At 32.2% G+C, this 18,498-nt stretch overlaps 2 protein-coding genes across 7 annotated transcripts in view; both read right to left on the bottom strand.

The window, feature by feature from the left end:
* Nucleotides 1-848: 848 nt before the first annotated feature.
* Nucleotides 849-3,962, bottom strand: LOC134837218 (putative RNA-binding protein Luc7-like 2). 2 transcript variants are annotated; one of them, XM_063852589.1, is made up of 4 exons: nt 3,812-3,962; nt 3,491-3,585; nt 2,063-2,161; nt 849-2,004 (listed from the first exon to the last, which is right to left on the bottom strand). In XM_063852589.1, the coding sequence occupies exons 1-4, from the start codon at nt 3,864-3,866 to the stop codon at nt 1,201-1,203; spliced, it is 1,053 nt and encodes a 350-aa protein (XP_063708659.1). In that variant the 5' UTR covers nt 3,867-3,962; the 3' UTR covers nt 849-1,200. The 2 variants fall into 2 exon arrangements, with proteins under 2 accessions (XP_063708659.1, XP_063708666.1); XM_063852596.1 differs by lacking the exon at nt 3,812-3,962 and adding an exon at nt 3,292-3,332.
* A 1,426-nt stretch (nt 3,963-5,388) lies between these two features.
* LOC134836719 (suppressor of cytokine signaling 5) overlaps nt 5,389-18,498 on the bottom strand; it is a 31,183-nt gene continuing 18,073 nt past the window's right edge. For 2 of the 5 annotated variants that reach the window (XM_063851913.1, XM_063851917.1), the window contains 5 exons: nt 12,588-12,691; nt 6,483-7,914; nt 6,304-6,418; nt 6,129-6,240; nt 5,389-6,065 (listed from right to left, as the gene is read on the bottom strand). In XM_063851913.1, the coding sequence (XP_063707983.1) occupies nt 5,777-6,065; nt 6,129-6,240; nt 6,304-6,418; nt 6,483-7,826 (1,860 nt within the window). In that variant the 5' untranslated portion in view covers nt 7,827-7,914; nt 12,588-12,691 and the 3' untranslated portion in view covers nt 5,389-5,776. Of the gene's footprint in view, nt 6,066-6,128; nt 6,241-6,303; nt 6,419-6,482; nt 7,915-8,783; nt 8,987-12,587; nt 12,692-18,498 lie in introns of those variants that run through there. The other 3 variants (XM_063851914.1, XM_063851916.1, XM_063851912.1) reach the window with 2 other exon arrangements.

The raw sequence follows: 18,498 nt of genomic DNA, 5'->3' as shown, positions 1-18,498 counted from the left end.
TAAAATATAAGGATAAATAAGTGATATATATAAATAAAAATAATAATATTATTAAAATTTAAAGAACGAAGACAAATCAGACAGCTTGCGATCAATCGCTATGATTGTAAAAAGTTATTCCTTATTTTATGCATTTTCTTCCGTATTATAATAAACATATAGATTTAAGTTTACTTTAATTTAATATTAAGAAAAAAGTTAAAGTTACACCTTTTTATTGATCTTGAAGAAAAAAAAACATTATATAAAACAATTTACTTACCCCTCTTATTACTAAGACAATTATCATTATTATTATTTCTAATTATAACATTAAGTTAATAATTAAAATAATATAAAACATAATAATTAATGATAATTAAAAATTAGTGAAATAAGAAAAAGTAAAAAACAACAAAAAGAATATAATTCTTTGACATAAATGCAAAAAAAATAGAAAAAGTAATGAATATGAAAATATATTATATTGAAAGAAGAGAAAAATTATAAAGTAAAATTATATTAATGTTAAAAAATATATAATGTTAAGAAAACGATACAATCCATATTGATTAGATTAATTTAAAACATTATATTATAAGTTGGAGATAAATATTAATGATAAAAAAAAAGAGAAAAAGATGCAAAAATCAGGAAATTTAATTATAACGAAAGAAAAAAAAAGTTTAAAAATATATATATTATAAAACGAAAAATAAAACTAATATAAAAGATATAAGTTTGATTGAAAAATATAAAAATCCAGAAAATAATGTTCAAAAAAAATTAATGTTTTATTTAAAATTCGCTCACCTAATTTTCTCAAAAGGTAAGAAATTCAATAATCTTTTTTTAAATAAAACAAGAAATTTAATTTTCAGCTTTATTTATTTAGTAATTTTTTAAAGTTTGTTGTACTGCAAAATATTTTACACGTTTTTCATAACCATGCATAAAGATTATCTCGTTCAAGATATAAAAGTTAATACAATATATTAAATATAGTAAAAATAAACACCGTCTTAAAAAAAGTTTGATTACCGAAAACTAGGGTACTTATTGATAATATTATTTTTTTGCGTGTATCAGAAAAAAACTTTTCAAAGAATATTTTTTTTTTATCTTTTTTCAAAAGTGTTTGTGAACAAAAAAAATAATTTGTTTATTGCTTACGTGCTGTCTCGATGGGTTTTCGGCATATCTTCTGCTATTTTTTTTTCCTTAACGGCGATCACGTGAACGTCTACGATCGTCATGTCTGCGATCGTCTCTCCGATAATCCCGACTGTTGTAGGACTTTTCGCGTCGATCACGACTCCGATCACGTGGTCTATCGTCTCTACCATCACGACGATAGTCTCTGTGTGACTTTTCCGAGCGTCGTTCGCGACTACGAGATCTTGATCGTGGTGCACCAGTGGTTTTTTCGCTGGATTTCTCGGCACGTTCTCTGCTCCGTGACCGATGAATGCGTGAACGACGATCCAGTTCTCGTCCTCCGACGTAGTATCGATTGTATTTGTTGCGTCGTTCCTCGTAATCACGATCTCGTCCGGTTTTCTTGAGTTCCGACTTACGGGGACCCGCAGTTTTCTCCAGTTCTGCAAGTTTTTCGCGTATTTCAAGGAATCCCAAATGCAATTTGCCTCCAAAGTGATCCGCGAGACGCACATCGTTGTCGTGAATGCCCAAATAGGCGGAACAAACTTCGCAAACGCGGAGTTTTTGTTGCTGATAACTGCTTGCGGGGATGGCTGAACGATATTCGTGCTCTGCTTTTGTCTTTTCCGCACGTAATTCTTCGATTTCGGACATGAGAGTCATACTTGCCTCGACTTCGCCCGCTTGCCCGAGTTTTTCGGCTTCCGCTAATTTCTTACCGATTTCCTCGGAGAATTTGTGCACTTTGTTGGCTTTTTCCGCAACTTCTGCAGTCAATTCTTCCTGCGTTTCTGCCAAACGTTTCTTCGCCGACTCTGTACGACGATCGCAATCCCCAATAAAAGCTTGTAAATGATCCATTGCCTACAAAAAATCAAAATTTTAGTAAATTTCAATAAATTTTTCATAAAAAATCTCTTACCTCAACGTCATAATAGTAATCCTTCTCCTTGGCAGCATTCTCGTAATCAGCTCGAAGTCCGAAATCGTGCACTTTGGGACATTCTCCGAGATCCATGCGCTACAAGATCCACACGAAGACACAATGAAAGAAAAATAAAGGAACAGAATGGCATTAGTAACGTCGTTTAAACAAAATTTTAGTTCATTTTTCTCTGTAAGACACAGACACAGAACTTTCAAATCTTCAAAAAAAAATTTTTTTTTTTTCTATTTTCTACAAGTACTTCAAAAATAGTTATAATAGGGTAGAAATTTTAGTGTAACGAACCAAAGTTTCAGCGGGAACGAACAGCTGCATCAACAAAGCAACGGTTGAAAATCAACTCAATCCTGTTTAGAAAATTCAGAGTCGATAGTCTCTCGCGGTCAAGTAATAAAGTAGGTAAGTAAGTAAAGTTTTTGTCCGATTTCTAAGTAATTTTTTTGATTTTTTTGTTAATTTAGTGCAGAGTATTTTACTCACCAACGGCACTCTTGATATGAACCGCCATCAATTTTTGCTCATACTCTTGTCTCTCTTTTCTTTCTTTCTTTCATTTTTACTTTTTTTTTCTCTATCAATCATATTTTATTTAATTTTTTTCATTTTTCGTCAACGTGCTGATACCAAATGTAACAATTTAAGTGTGAAAAGAGCCGAAATCCAAAACCATCAACTTTTCTGGTCTGCCCAACTTAATTGTTAAATTTGGTAATCAGTTAATAAAATTTTTTAAGTTAACTACATACGATTTCGCTGGACTAGTTTCTGCTTGCAAGTCACTCTAAGTCAATTTTTGGCAAATTTTTGTCTCAAAAAGTTCGAAAATGCGTGAGACGGAGGCAAAAACTGAGTGAAAGTGACCCACAATTAACGATCGATGTTAATATTTAGACAATAAAAAAGTATTATACGTACAACAAGGAGGCGTTTGCCTTCCCCCAGGACAATTCTGGTCGCTCTGGCAAAAAAATTTTTATCATTTTCTACAAAAAAATTCTGATTTTTTCTCAAATCTTGCCGGAAAAAAAGTAAAATTTTTGTTATATGAAAGGAATATAAGTTGTAGAAGAAGAAAATTATTATTATACGTACGCACTATGAACCTGTGTGGACCCTATTGATCTCTTTTTGAAGGTGTTTTGGTGAGTCTTACAAAGCGTTTGTCGTATTTTTCAAAAAATATGTGGTAGAGATAGAGTACTTACAAATATTTTTAAGTTCTTTTACAGAAAAGCGATGGCATTTTCTGAAAAGTATACATACATACACAAAGAATAATTTTTTAAAACGGCTCGTTCTTTGCTCATGTTATAGTATTTTTTTTTTTGACAAATTTCTAACTTTTTTTTTTAAACGAATAAATACTGAAAAATCGAGAATTTTGACTCGATAGCAGACACTTACCGTTGACGCGAGAATTTCGTGAGGACAGCAGCCAAGCAAAAAACTCTTACATACTCGGGTGTCGCTGAATTTGATTTGATTTCGTCCCGTCTCGCCTAAAAAGGGGTGCAAAAAATATTAACAAAGGCGTGTAACGCGCAGTTACGCTAATCAATTGCATTCGAATGAATTTTGCCATATGTTAATTATTTTAATTTTATTATTATATTGTTTGAACATAAAAATATTGTGAAATATGGTAATAAACACAAAGCAAGCAATGGAAAATTCCAAGGCAATTGATGGAGCGTATCAGCGTTTTTAATAAAGTCAAATACTTACCATTTCTGCCCGTTCCCATCAATTCGTCCAACATCGCTCGCATCTGTGCCGTCATCTTGATCCTTTGATGCTGTTTTTATGGCCACAAAATTAGTTTTCTTTGGGTAAAATTGATTTTTCTCTTAAATTTTCGCCAGCAAAACAACTATGTCTGAATTAGCTAAGTGGTGAATGTTGAATGGACCCAGCATGCAAAAATTTATTTGTCCAATGGTGCACTGGGCTATGTTGAATTGCAAAATACGCCTGGGGGTTTATCATTTTCATTCGTCTCACGAAAAGGTTTTTATTGTTTTTCTGAGATTTTGTGATGTTTTAAGAAATTTTAACCCTGAAAAGTCGACAAATTTCGTCAAATTCTATATTTTATGGAAGAAAGATTCTCGAAAATTATAAAAAAAATTCATAAATATGACCGTTAAAAGTTATACGTGTTTCTGTAGCATCGTGTACGTCGAAGATATTGCATTGGGAATTATTGGAAACGCCTGGTATTTCACTCAGACATTCATTTTAAGACGTAAACAAACCAAAATCTCTTAAAAATTAATAGATTTCTTGTTAAATCAACACTTTACAACTCCTTCTACCATTTCAAATCTCTCCTGAAGCCACATTCCTCCAATTAGTCAATAAAATCTCCGTCGACATCAACTCGAAATCATGCAAAATTACAATCCATCATCAGCTCTACAAGTGCCTCCATCCGAAATTCGTGACAAACTCAAAAAACGAATCATGACTTCGTCGCCCGTGATGGGAGAATCCACAAGTGTCGTTCAACAACAACAACCAAAAGCCACAAAACGCTCGAAGAAAGATGTCGATTCCGAGTCAAATGGCCAAAAAGAGGAAGAAAAACCAAAAAGTAGTGAAAAACATGCCTACAAACCGGATCCATTGACGACAATTCTCAATGAAAAGAAGGCAAGTTTGATCAGAGATCCCGAAGTGATCGCATTACTCAAGAGATTCAATCAAGAATTGCACAAAGGAAGGATACCAAAGTAGAAAATTGAACGAGTCATTAAAAATCTACCGAAATTGAAGAATTTTAAACCTCATTGGGTCATTTTTCTTTAATTTTAAGAAATAAAACGAGAGTTTTCGGAAAATTTTAAGAAAATTCAGAAAATCTTCAAAAATACGAACCACAAAAAAGGGAAAAAGAAAAAAATCAAGTTATAATTCACATAAATATCAATAATTTTCATTTTTTATTATTTCTTTCTAAATATATCTTTTAATGACTTGGTTTGTGATTGATTTGTGAATGTTTTTTTTAATTAATTAATTAATTGTTACAATTTTTTATATGTTATGTATCCTATTTAAATTTTTATTATACATTTATTTAACAAAGAGAACAACAATTTGTTTTTTTTTTTCGAACTCTACGGTTTTTTTTTGTTCATTAGTAATTATTTAGTAGTAGATAGTATGTAAATAGAGAATACAAGGTACAAGATTTTAATTTTTGATTTGTCTTTTTCTTTATTTTATTTTTTTAAATTTATTATCATCTATTTTTTTTTTTAAATCTGAAATGAAGCATTTTTGCTCCATTTTACTAATTTTTTTTATCTGTTAATACTTTGGATTGTAATGAGACAAAAGGAAACAAAAACAAATTAACAATTGGCTCAGCCTAATTAAATTATAATTGAATTATTATGATACATAGTAACTAAAGAACTTTTTTTTTATAGAATTAGAATATAAATAACTTAAAAAATAGTTAAATTACAATTTTTTTTAGTAGTAAGAGGAGAATTTTGTAATACAGAAAAAAAATAAATATATTTTTGTGATTAAAAAAAAGGAAATTTTCAATTTTGGTTCTGAAAACGTGGAGATTCATGTTTGACGACTGCCCTTGCAAAAGATTGACTTCAAGCGTTTCAGCAAAAGGATCTGCATCGATGTCGTCGGATGCTCCACACTTTCCGTTTCCCAATCGGATCACTAAATGTCGGAATATTCGTGGACTTTTACGTGAACGCGTTGCTTGTAGTGATACTCCTTCAGGTAGGATTTCAGCATCTTTGGTATGGAAAGTTGATCGATGCCATCGTACGTTGTTTGACTGACAATTGTGGCACGTGCGAGCTCTTGCAGCGAAAATGCATTGTTACGACTGAGTGGAAGCGTGAGACATGGCTCAAAGAACATCACACAAGACGGGTCCTTATAGTGTTCGAGGAGACCCGTAACTGTCGTTGCTGTATAAACACCGGGATCGTGCGAGTCAAAACTGAAATTTAAAAGAAAATGTAAGTTTTTGATCAAAATTTAATTAAAAATGCAGGAAATTTACCTAAATTGATGATTGAATTGTTCAATACGAGCGTGCAAGGAACGTCCATACTTTCTGAATGAAACCGAGAACAAATATTCTTCTTGGGCAGAGTCTCGTAACAGGAATGTACCTAAAAATTAAACAAATTTTCATTAATATTTGCTTTAAAAACTTAAAAAAATTAAAAATTTACCTTCTGGTTTGCCTTCCAGCAATTTCTCAGCTTCATATCGATCCATCTTACCCCAATAAAAGACACTACTTGTGATCTTCTTAAGATCCGGGACTAGACAATGAATGTAATCGGCCTACAAATAAAAAAATTTATTAGTTCATTGCCTTCGGGCATCATTAAATTTATCAAATACTCACTTGTGAATGCACGCGTGGATACTCTTCGCCACACAAAATCGGCTGTTGTTGCAAAATTCGATTTTTCAGCGCAACATTGAACGGATCCATACCAAATTGGCACAACAACGTCTGTAACTGACTACTTGTTGCACTTCCGCCACTACTTGGCACAAAACCAGGCGGCGCTTCAACACCTTCCGCAATTTGTCGCGCCCGTCGGATGCGAGCTGCTTCGTCACAATCCTCCAACGAGTCATCCGACAACCGGGTCATATCAAAAAGCGATTGTACGAGAATAATTTTCCCGCCGCTCGTGTTATTGAGACTTCCGTACCATCCATTCGTGTGCAAAAGTGACGAATCTTGCAAGATAATCGCGGCAGGTGCTGTTGTCGCTGAACCGCCACTCGTGATGGAGAACGACGTATTTGGCAACGGAAACATGGAATTGTTCGGATTGAACGTGAGTTTGCTCGAGGAAGGAATTGGAGAAGTTCCTGCTGTTGCTGAGGATGACGCGGATGCTTCGTCAGATGTCGCTGCGACACGATGCGCTGATGCCGAGCAATGTGTACACGTGGTGTCAGTCTTTTCGGAATCATTGCTCGAGGAACTCGTATTAAGAGATGTGTTGGCATCGCTTTCGTCCCTACTTTTCTTTTGCTTTGTGCTACTTTTGAATTTTCCCAAGAGACCTTTTCTCACCTTGGATGTCCCCGATGATGATGACGACGACGAACTACTTCCGAATTTGCACTTGTTCACCAACATGTTGCTAATTTTATCGGCGAACGGACAACTGCTCAACCGGAAGCTGCTCGATGGCGAAACTGCCTCCTCCTTACTACTATTACTACTACTACTACTGCTATTAGTTATCGACGCATTATTATTAGATTGATTATCACAGGTTTTAGAGTCGGGCGATGATGTCGGCGAATTGGCTGATGACGAGCTGCTGCCCGGCGACGTGATGAGTGTCGCTTTGTTGTATTTACTGTTGAATTTTTTATACACACTAGTACTCGCCTTTTCGCTGCTGCTTTGTTGTTGTTGTTTATTGTTATATTGATCTTTACTACAAGCGGATATATCTGTTGCTGGTGTGTTATTATTACTATTACAGTCGGCAACGGCACTCGGCCGACAGCTTGTGTTACTGTTCACTTCATTAGAATTATTCATCGTTAACATGTGTATGCTAATTATTAAGTTTCCGGTTTGCGTTGTTGCTGCTGCTATTGTTGTCGCATGCGGTACTTGATTTTTTTGACCAGCTTGGGATTTTGGCTGTTTTAGGTCGTCGTCGTTGTTTGTTGTACTTTTTGAGGTTGCTTGCGTCTTTGCATTGTTCTGCCCCATAAATAGATGTGTAAATTACGCACGCGCAATTTCTCTGCTTCTTATTTCCTTCTTTTCTCGGAAAATGTTATTTCTCCCAAGTATCTTCCTGGAATTAGAAAAAAAAGGAAAAAAACGACATGAATATAAATTACTGAAAATCTCATTAAAATTTATACAGGACTCTCAACCAGACGTCTCCATACATCTGTTTTTTTTTCTTTTAATCCACATCAAGAAACAAACATCACGCTCAAACAATTCTTGAAAATAAATACTTGACATAATATTTCACAACAACGGCTTATATAAATTTTCGAGTAAATTGTTTGTGTCATTCATCAAAGTTACGACGAGCTTTTCGTGTGTTTGTCCAAACAAACAGCTTTTCTTGTAACTCATGTAATTTCATCGTATTTACTTTTTTTTTAATAATTTTTTTTTCCAAAGAATCTCACTTTTTTTTAAATGATTCATTATGTCGTGCATTACCCGTTGATTAGTCATTCCCTTTGTATCGCGTTTGAAAAGTATTTAAATGACATGTGGCTCAGGGAAACCCGGATCTTCTACTTTATTTTCATTTCAATTTAATTTTTTTATGGATTTTTCTTTGACTTTATTTTATTTTATTTTTTTTTCATTTATTTTTTATTTTTATTTTATTTTATTGAAAATTAAAAAAAAAGTTCTTTGATTTTTAAATATTTTTTTTTTAATTTTATTTTATTTTTTTGAAAATTAAAAAAAAAGTTCTTTTGTTTTTAAATATTTTTTTTAATTTTATTTAATTTAATTTTTTTAAATTAAAAAATTGTTAGGAACTAACTTTAATTTTTTTATATTTTTTTTTTTAATTTCTTTATTTTTTGAAAATTAACAAAAAAAAATTATTTTTGATATTTTCAATAAATTTTTCAATTTAATTTATTTTTTTTAAATTATTTATTAAATTAAAAAAAATTATCAGCAACTCACTTTGAAATTTTCTTTTATGTTTTTTTTTTTTTTATTTATTTATTTTTTTTAGCTAAACTGCTTAAAATATGAAACACGTTCAAACAGTCCAATAGTCGATTACGAACTAAAGCGAAAAATCGCATGTTCATTCATTTATTAACAACAAATTCACTGATAACCAATACAATATTTATTCTGACTGTACATGTGTATTTTTCAGAATTAACAACATTCTGCGGAAGTGTTCGCTCTGTATGTATTTTTATTTTTCATGAATGAATATCTTCGCGAAAACTGTGATTCACACAAGTTCCAACGTACGGGTTGCTCGTAATGCTGATAATAATCTAAAAAATTACCTCGTAATGATAATGGGAAGCCGACAAAATAATAACAATAATTTTCGGGGAAAACAATAATTCACACGAAATTTTTGATTAAAAAATATAAATTATACTTGTAAATAGATTGTTGCCATGTGAAATTTCATCGAAATTCGATATCGAACACAATTCATCAGAATTTTATATGAAAATTTCTAATCAAGCCAGCCTTTCCAATAATACGGCTTATTTCACGTAAATGGAGTGTGCTCGTTTTTTATTTTTTTTTTATTCATTCAATAGAGCACCTAGTTACATTTGCCAAGCCGAACAAACAGCAAAGCCACATAAAACACACAATAATTGAAATTCGCAAGAAATTTTATTGGAAAATGTAAATAAATATTTTAGTTGATTTACCGTTAGAAGCAAGCAAATTATCAGACTTGTTTGGACTCTTACGAGGAATTGGGTAAGTTAAGGCATGTGCAGGTAAGTAGAGCATTTCTCCTGCAAAAAAAAGTACTTTAACAAGTAAGCAAGTTTCGTGGAACGTGTCCTTTTGAGAAGGAAAACAATTCGTGGAAATGTTATTTTTATGATTCGCATTAATTCTGGCATCGAAGAAAACAGTTTCTATGAAGCAGATAACTCCCTCCGAAGGATGTTTCGTGTTCCATTTCATTCTAATGAACCCGAAATGTCTGTCATTGCGATTTACAAACCTCACAATTTTCACAAGTCATCGTGAATTGTGGGTGAGTTGTTTAACGATAAATTATAATCATGACCTTTTCCACGTATTTCAGTGATTAGATATAATTTTCACTGGCAAAACTAACATTATATCGCTGGCATTCTCGAAATTCCCGAGTCAAGTGTGCAACACATGTCACATGATAATAAATACGCTGCCAGACCATCAACTAGACAAACAAATATAAATAAATGGGAATTACGATTGAATGCTTTTCACTTGTTTCGCTTGTATTTGCATTGGATTGCCAAACGACAAAACGGCAGCCATCAATCGAATGAGTCATAGAGAAGGTGAATATTTGATCAAAACCGGTGTTTTTTATGTGTACACACTTTCGCTTTGACATGATGATAAAAACCGGAGGGGGAGAGAGACATTCAATATTAATAATAATAATCATTCAAAGTTCAAACCCATTATGAACTGTTTTTTTTACTACTTTGAATGACTTCCCAGAAAAATGTGCCTTTTGATTTTTTTATCTTTAATTTTTTTATCATGCGACGACACACCTTTTTATGACACTTTACGCGGTACTCAAGAAATTTTAAGTATAGACCGTGAGGCGTTCACTTTATGTGTTGATTAAACGTTATGGCGCCTTCGTTTTTCGCTGGAAATCGCAAAACCCTGACCTGACATAAAATTTTACATATTCAATTCGTGGAAATTTAATTTTTTTTTATTAGTTTGCAGTATTTATTTATAATCGACGACGCAAGAAATGATTTCAATTACACGAAAAAAAAATTATTTGATTGGAATTCTCGTGAAACACAAGTTAAACCATTAAAAAGGCAGTAAAATATTTAACATATTTAACAGAAATTCATTCAGTGTTAATTGATTTCCGCAGTGCAGACTAATTCTCATCATTCTCGATCGAGGAATTTCGTTAGATAAGATTTTTTTTTCTGCCAAAAGACTGAATGAACCTAAAAATAGACGAAAAATATTTTTAGCGAGAACCAATCACTTAGTAACAGTGACCGAATAGACAGACAACTTATGTTGTTGACACGAAACAGACCGGTAAATATTTTATTATGTATTTACTTTATTAGATAAACGCAGTCACTTTATTCCGCGTACTGCCTGTGTGTGTTGGCGTAAAATTATTTTCAACATCGCCGAAGAAGCTGAGAAGAAAAAAATGTATTGCGACTCATGGCAGCAAATACTAAGTTTTCTATGTGAATGAGTTCATTTAATGCGTCGTACAGTTTTTTTTTGCAATGCAATTTCAGTGGGATGCATTGGAATTCGATGTGTTGTTAGTTGACACACTTTTTCGCACAGCGCACGAAGATATAGAATTGATTAAATAAATAAATGGGTAAGTGACATATTGTGTTTGTTATATGGCAATCACGCTTTTTTCCACGAGAAACGAGTAACTGGGTGAGAGAAATAAATGCATTTTAGTTGCAATCAATTTCGTTAATCCCCGTTTCGGGAGACAAACAACTCGCTCCGGGTTTCAGATAATTTTTTACGTGTTAGTATATCGATAAGTATCACCGTGAACGATGAAATTTGCTCTTTTTCGAGCAAAGTACTGCAAATATTGTTGCTTACGACATCGATGATTACTCAGAAAAGCCTCTGGATAGCAATTTTGATTGACTTGTGTGAAATAAATCACATTTCTGCTCCAGACATTTCGCACTTTAGGATTTATTGACCTCCTTTGGCATGGCAACTCGTGCAAATCGTTGCCTCTGGAAGACAACAATCAACCAATTAAATCACTTCTTGGAAATTTCATATCCATCAATCATAAAATATTTTTTTTTTTGATACATTTGCATTCATTGAATTCATTGGAAACTGAGACGTTAAAAGGTTTTTTCTCTCTTTTCTTTGCAAAAATATCGTGTTTTTGTACTTTACTACACAAAAAAGGCGACGAAACATTTGCTTGCTGCCTTTGATACGTTTTTTATGCTTTGATACATTTTGTGCTGTGGTTGCTCTTGTATGAATTCACATCTCTTCTCCTTCGTTTCTGTTCTTTTTTTGTTGCTTCTCCTCTCACTTGCGCGTGTGTGTGTGTTGAAAAATAAAATTCCATTAAGTGGCTTCTTGGAATCCCTTTTCAATTATCATACAATCGTGCGGCTGTATGGCGGGCTATATTTGGGATACGAGCTAAAAGAGTTGCTAATATTAAATTTATATGGTCTGATTAAAAAAAAACTTAACGAAATGGGAATCATCGGGGATGTTCAATTGTTGGTCAAGCAACAACAACAAAAAAAACTTGAATTTAATTAATTTGACGAAGTCAAGCTTAAATGTCAATATTTGACATGAAAATTGAATTTCACTGAAGGCAGTCCCAAAAGTTGATCAACCTTTCTCTCGCTCATAAAATAGACGAGAAATTTTTGCCATGAACATCATTTCATATTTCCTGAAATACATTTTATTATTATGTGTTCTTCGTTTCTTCTTCTTTGTTGTCGTCGTACATCATATAGACACCATGCTTGTTGTCTCCGTTATGAAATTTTATTCTCTTCCATGAAAGAAGGCACAATACACGAGCAGCACTTCATCCTTCCAAGAATTTCGTTCTGATTGAAATACAATCTACACACACCCGAACGTACTAGGGCGGAATAATTGCCATTGCAGGACAGAAAGTTGTCATTCCACGCCACGATATATGCAAAAATCTCCTTTCATGGAATTTGGGCTGACTCAAATTTAAATTAAAATTAATGAATTCATCACCTAATCAAATACGAGAAGATCCCTCGTCACATCTCTCATAATCCTGTATTAATATTTCTTTCGTTTCGTGCGTCAAAAGGGCACAAAAGACACTTTTTACGTACCTGGAATGAGAAAAAAGAGAAAAAAACATGAATTAGTGATTGAATTGACATGAATGTGGGATTTGTCAGAGATTATATTAAATTAAATCAAATGGACAAACATTGTCATTTCATTTCCTATTAGATATCTGTGCCACATTTCAATGGAAAATCAATCTCCCCGGAGACTCGAACTCTAGTTATTACATCGTAAGTACCCTCAAGACATGCAAATAATGCCAGATGACAATTGGCAACAAGTATCTCGACACTTGGTATGCAAATACCACTCGTTCCAACTCTCGAATACAGGATGCTCGAACGTTGAAATATTGATAAGATACTGTTTATGAATGAATCTGCCAATGCCTTTGAGAGTGTTTACGTGATTACGGGCACTTCCTTTGAAGATAATCGTAATTAAAACGTGTTTTTCGTTGCATTTATGACGCCAAGTACACACATTTGTTTTAATTGACGCGATAAGCCCTTGGAGATGGCACATCAATCGATTCTTCCGCCATACGGAGTATCTCTAAAGAATTTCATCTCACTCGTGACCTTCAACCTGACATGAAAACACTTGAATTTAGACCTTTTATGACAGTCACGATAATTTTTGTGACAAAATTGACTGTCATTTTTTGTTAAAAGCACGACAAATCCATCATAGCAGCGAAATTAATTGCAATAAAATACCTGGAATCACTTAAACATTAAATCAATAAAGCGTTTTTGAAGCGTAGCTGCCTGGGACAAATGACAATAACACAATTTTCTGCTCGAACGATAAATTAAATTATTTATATTTCAAGTGATTCGTGGAATTAAAATTTTATTTCGATCAAATTTTCATCATGGGGAATTTTCCACACTTGCAAAATTCATTAGTACGAGTTATGATTCGGAATTTTACCTCGTTATGGATCTGTACGAAGTAATTAGCTTGATTTTCCCATTTCCCATTAATTAAGTTACGGGATAGCATCATCATTACCATCATCGACAACGACATGCAAGCGATAACAAATTAACCGGTTTTATTTTGCCTCCAGTATTTTGTATTTGATGCAGCAAGAGGATATGTTTATTAAATGGCACCTAATTGGTTTGTTGACCTCCGGTGTCATGCATGCATTTGTAGGACGGAAATTTGCATTTTAAGTGAATTTGTGGAATATTTTTGTTCAAAAAAAAATTTTTTTTTAATTTTCTCTTTAAAAATTTAAAATTTCTTAAAAAATTCAAAATATTTTGACTTAAATTTAAAATTTTTTGTCATGAAATGATCTTTCAATTAACATTTTTGATCAAAATTATGCAAGATTTTATTTTTTTAAATTTTTTATCACTTTTTTTCTCTTCTCAGAAGTCACCAATTTCATCACTATTCGCGAAAATAACACGTTTTTTCGTGTTTCAACAAGTTTTCGTAATTAATTCAACCAATCGAACCATTTGGTATCTAAACACAAGCGGCGCCTAAGTGTCTTTTCGCTTAATTAACGTCTCTCGATGCGAAATATTTGTGAGGTAAGTGCAAGTTAATAATTGTCTCTAAGCAACGGTTTTTTATTCTCATTTTTGGTAATTCCAGGAAGTCATATTAAATGTTAATTCTGCGAAATCCCGGGATGGAAACGGATTTATTGAACGACAACGACGCAGCGACGAAGGGAGATTACAGTTAAAAATAATCATTTCCTGGAACATGCCAAGTATCTCCCCTATTATCGGGCCCGAAATGAATATTCCTTGTTTTACACAATTGATTCATATCAAGAATGCAGCTGTTGGTTACGTGCCTTGTCTACCTTTTGCTTGCGTTTCAACATTTTTTTTTTAGTTTTTTTGAAGAATGACAGACAATCAATATGTTCGAAACAACATCTGTTCAACAATTTCGTCAATTTACAATTCCCGTTCAAAAGTTATTAATGAAAAATGCAAACACTCTACGCACAAGAAGTATTTTTATAACGGGCGGTTGTTAATTTTTTTTCTCGGTATTTTTGTGTGATCAACACATCATTTGATCCTTCCTTCGTCGTTCGTTTCGTCAAGAATTTTGTCTTGTATCTTTGTGTGAGACCGTTTTTCTGCCATCCAAGTCACACACCGAGAACGAGACACATGACATTTTGTAACATCTTTCTTAAATAACACACATGAAAAAAAAAATCGGTTTATTTACAAGCTTTAAAAATATTTCTCTTTTCAGAATTCATATTTCCATATAAAGGCAATTAGCACGACATGTGGCCTCATGTCTTGATAATTTTTTGTTTGTCTGACGACGACAAATTCTTGGACACACACCAGAATCGCTTTCTTTCGGGAGTTGTCAGAAAAAAAAATCTTACAAGAACAAAAGAAGAAAAGATGATTGGTTATGTCCGGCTTAAGAAAAAAAAATAACCCACAAAAAAACTTCAATCAACGATTAGTCAGCAAGTTTCGTTGATGATGTCGTGTAATTATTAAAAAAAACGAGAGATTGTGGTAATTTACAAGTGAATTACGGTTCAAAAAAAGTCAAGAAAGGATATCCTTTGTCGGTTATTGTTGTAAGGAAGGATGAGAAAAAGAAGCCAATCGACACCAAAGGAAGCAAAAATTATTTCCTTTTGTGGTTTACGAGAAACCTCGGACTTTTACGTAATTTCAAAGTGTTTTTATTACACGTGTAACTTTGAAAAGTCGGAAATGTCAGAAAAATAATTAATTATTATCAATAAATTTCAAATAAATTTACAAATAAATAATTATCTGATATAGTTTCTGTAGAATTATGTCGTTTTGCGGTCAGTTGAATGCCTTTAATGAAAGGATTAATTCTTAGAAGATTTTTTATGGAACAGAAATTAAATTTTTCAAGGTGTTTAATTTTAATAATATTAATTTTTTATTGAATTTAGATGAAAATTTAACAATTTCGGAAAATTTTTTTAGAAAATCAGGTAAATTTATCGATTTTTTTCAATTTTTATCTATACATTTTTTTTATAAATTAATAATTTTAAAATTTTTCTTTACAGGGCTATAAAAAAGTTGCCCAGAGCCTCAGTTAACATGTTCGCTACTGTTCAGTTCTGCTATAAATCAATCAAGAACGTCAAAAGACTCTAGTAATATTAATAAATTTTCATATATTCCGCGTGAATTACAGAAAACATCATCTTTACATTTCTAAAAAAAACTAAAATTTATTACATAATTTGCACTTTTCCATAACCGGTAAGAACTAGAAATCCATATTCTTCGTAAAATTATGAGAAAAGTCATTCAATATCTTTTATTTTGTTACTTTTAGCTTAATCCATGCCACATAAACCACAAAGCTCCACAAAACAAACAGTGAAACCTTCTTAGTCGACGTTGTCGTTCAGCTGAAACCATCATAACTAGATATCATGAGAAAACCACAAAAGCCATAGTGCAACCGCACAACGTCTCTTGTAACAAGCGAGCATAAAACACACAAAGGGAAGGTTACAAAGCAACGATTCTTAGAACATTTTTTTCGTACTACACGTGCACTCTTTTTTTTTTATTGTATTCCGCATCAAAAACATCAAGAGCAAAATAATGAGACTACAATAAAAAAAAATAATAATGAGATTTCTATAGAATTCATAAAAGTGCAAAAAATTTATATTTAGCACGAAAATTGGTGCCAAAAAAAAATATCAGACGATATTTTTGCTGTACTTAAATCGAATTACGACCTCGTTTTTTGTGTTAATAAAAGAGTAATCATTTTGATTATCGTCCAGTGTGCAAGTAAGTAAACAAAAGTCTCGAATTATTATTACGAAAATCGCCATGTGTTTGATGATGCTTTTAGCAGAGAGAGACAACGCACAGACACACGAAACAAAGGCATGGCTGGCATTTTTCGTTGCATGTTGCAGTTTATTCTTACGAAATTCCTCAAGTGTCTGATCAAATCTTTGATTTTTTTCTCTCTTTCATCGTCTTCGTTATTTTATTTTATTTTTTTTTTTGCACACACAGAAAGAAATATTTTGTTATCGCTCGCCATTGTCTGTTTAATCATGTGTATGTTTGTGTGGATTTTTTATTTTATTTTAAAATGATGACTCAACAAGGTGATGCTATTTCTCTCTACTTCATCATCTTTTTTATTTTATTTTATTTTTTTTTGTTGCAAAAAGGAAATTGTTTATACAAAAAATGATGCGAGTGAATGAATGAAGAGATAACAAAACGCTTATTTTTATGAAATATGAAACAAAAATTTATTGACATCACCCTTGGTTTTAAAAATAAATTGATTCATCGTGCGATTTTTATTTTTTTTTTTTTTTGGCGAGCACAGCCAAGTTCCGTTCAAAAAAGGAAATCAAGAGAAAACGTCTCGTTAAAATTTTGAATGGCGATAAATGAATGAATGAAGATTATATTATGATGATGACACAAATGCACCGGCATCGATCGATCGCTTCGATTTTTTTTATTTCAAACTAGTTGATTATTCACGAGCGATCGATGCAAACCGGTTTCAAGTGTACTCGCAGTTATGAACAGCAGGTTATTTGCCCGCTTTGTCACTCTTCATGAAACAAATAGCGCTGATTGTGAAATTTTATTTTATTTCTTTTTGAAAGGAGTTCATTGATTGAATAGAAAATGCTGTTAGAATTTGTGTTTGAAGGTGTGACAAAAATAAAATAATAAAAAAAAACTTTCGCCAGAAATTAAAACCTTTTAATCCGATCGCCGTGTGATTTGTGTGAGAAAATTTCGTCTTCATTCATGAAACTCGTTTCTTTTTTATTTTATCACAAAAGTGCATCAATGCATGCAAAGTCACACACACACACCCATCATGGGAGGCCAATTTTTATTTCTTTCAATTAATCAGGCAACTTGTTAGAGACACAGTACGTTATTGATGCATTTACGCGACAGATCTACGATTTTCACATGATCTTTGAACAAGTAATTTAATTTAGTTTAGAAAACCTAGATAGTTAATGGTTGTTATTGTACAATAAAATAGAGGAATATTGATGTAGAAACAGCAAAAAAATAAGTAATTTACAAATCACAATTGACATTTCCTCTTGTCTTGCACTTCAAGGCGATCGTTGCATGGGAGATGTCGAACATCTGCGTGTCTTTCACTTTTTTATTTAAAAAAAAAAATAAATGAAGGTAGTTTGAACTTATCAACCAGGTGCTTTTTTCTTTGTAGATAGATAATTATTGAGGATCGGCACGAGATTGGAGGTTTTTTTCTTGAGATATCGTATCAGAGAATAAGAAACAGTTGCGATGAGATATAATTTTTATCAAAAAATATCTTGTTTGGACCCAAAAAGGAGCTAAGAGCAAGTTAGACTTTACGGAAAAGTTATTTCGTGGAAGATTTTTATTTCTTTCAAGAAAAGAAAAATTCTTAAAATTTTTTCTTTTTGGTAGGAAAATGTGATCAGAATCAGATCAAAATCAGGAAAAAAAAAATTTACTTGAAATAAAATTAAAATTTTGAGAAATAAGCTCAAAAATGGAGGAGCTGTGATAAATTTAGAATCATCATCATCAAATTTAATTTTTAGAAAATAATAATTAAAATATTTTGACTTGAATTTAAATCTATATTTAAGAATCTAAGACGATAAATTCTGTACTTTTCGACCATTTTTAGGTTTTGTTTTTGCAAAATAAAAATTTATCTTTAAATTAATAAAAAAAAAATTGAGTTTGCAATAAAATTTAAAAAAAATATAAAAAAATAAGCTTTTAACAAACAAAAATACCAATAACCAAAAATAAAAAAATTGGTAAATTTTTAAATATTT

Source organism: Culicoides brevitarsis, chromosome 1 (genome assembly GCF_036172545.1).
Source record: "Culicoides brevitarsis isolate CSIRO-B50_1 chromosome 1, AGI_CSIRO_Cbre_v1, whole genome shotgun sequence".
In the NCBI taxonomy this organism is placed as follows: Eukaryota; Metazoa; Arthropoda; class Insecta; order Diptera; family Ceratopogonidae; genus Culicoides; species Culicoides brevitarsis.
This window is presented reverse-complemented; position numbering and strand designations above follow the sequence as displayed.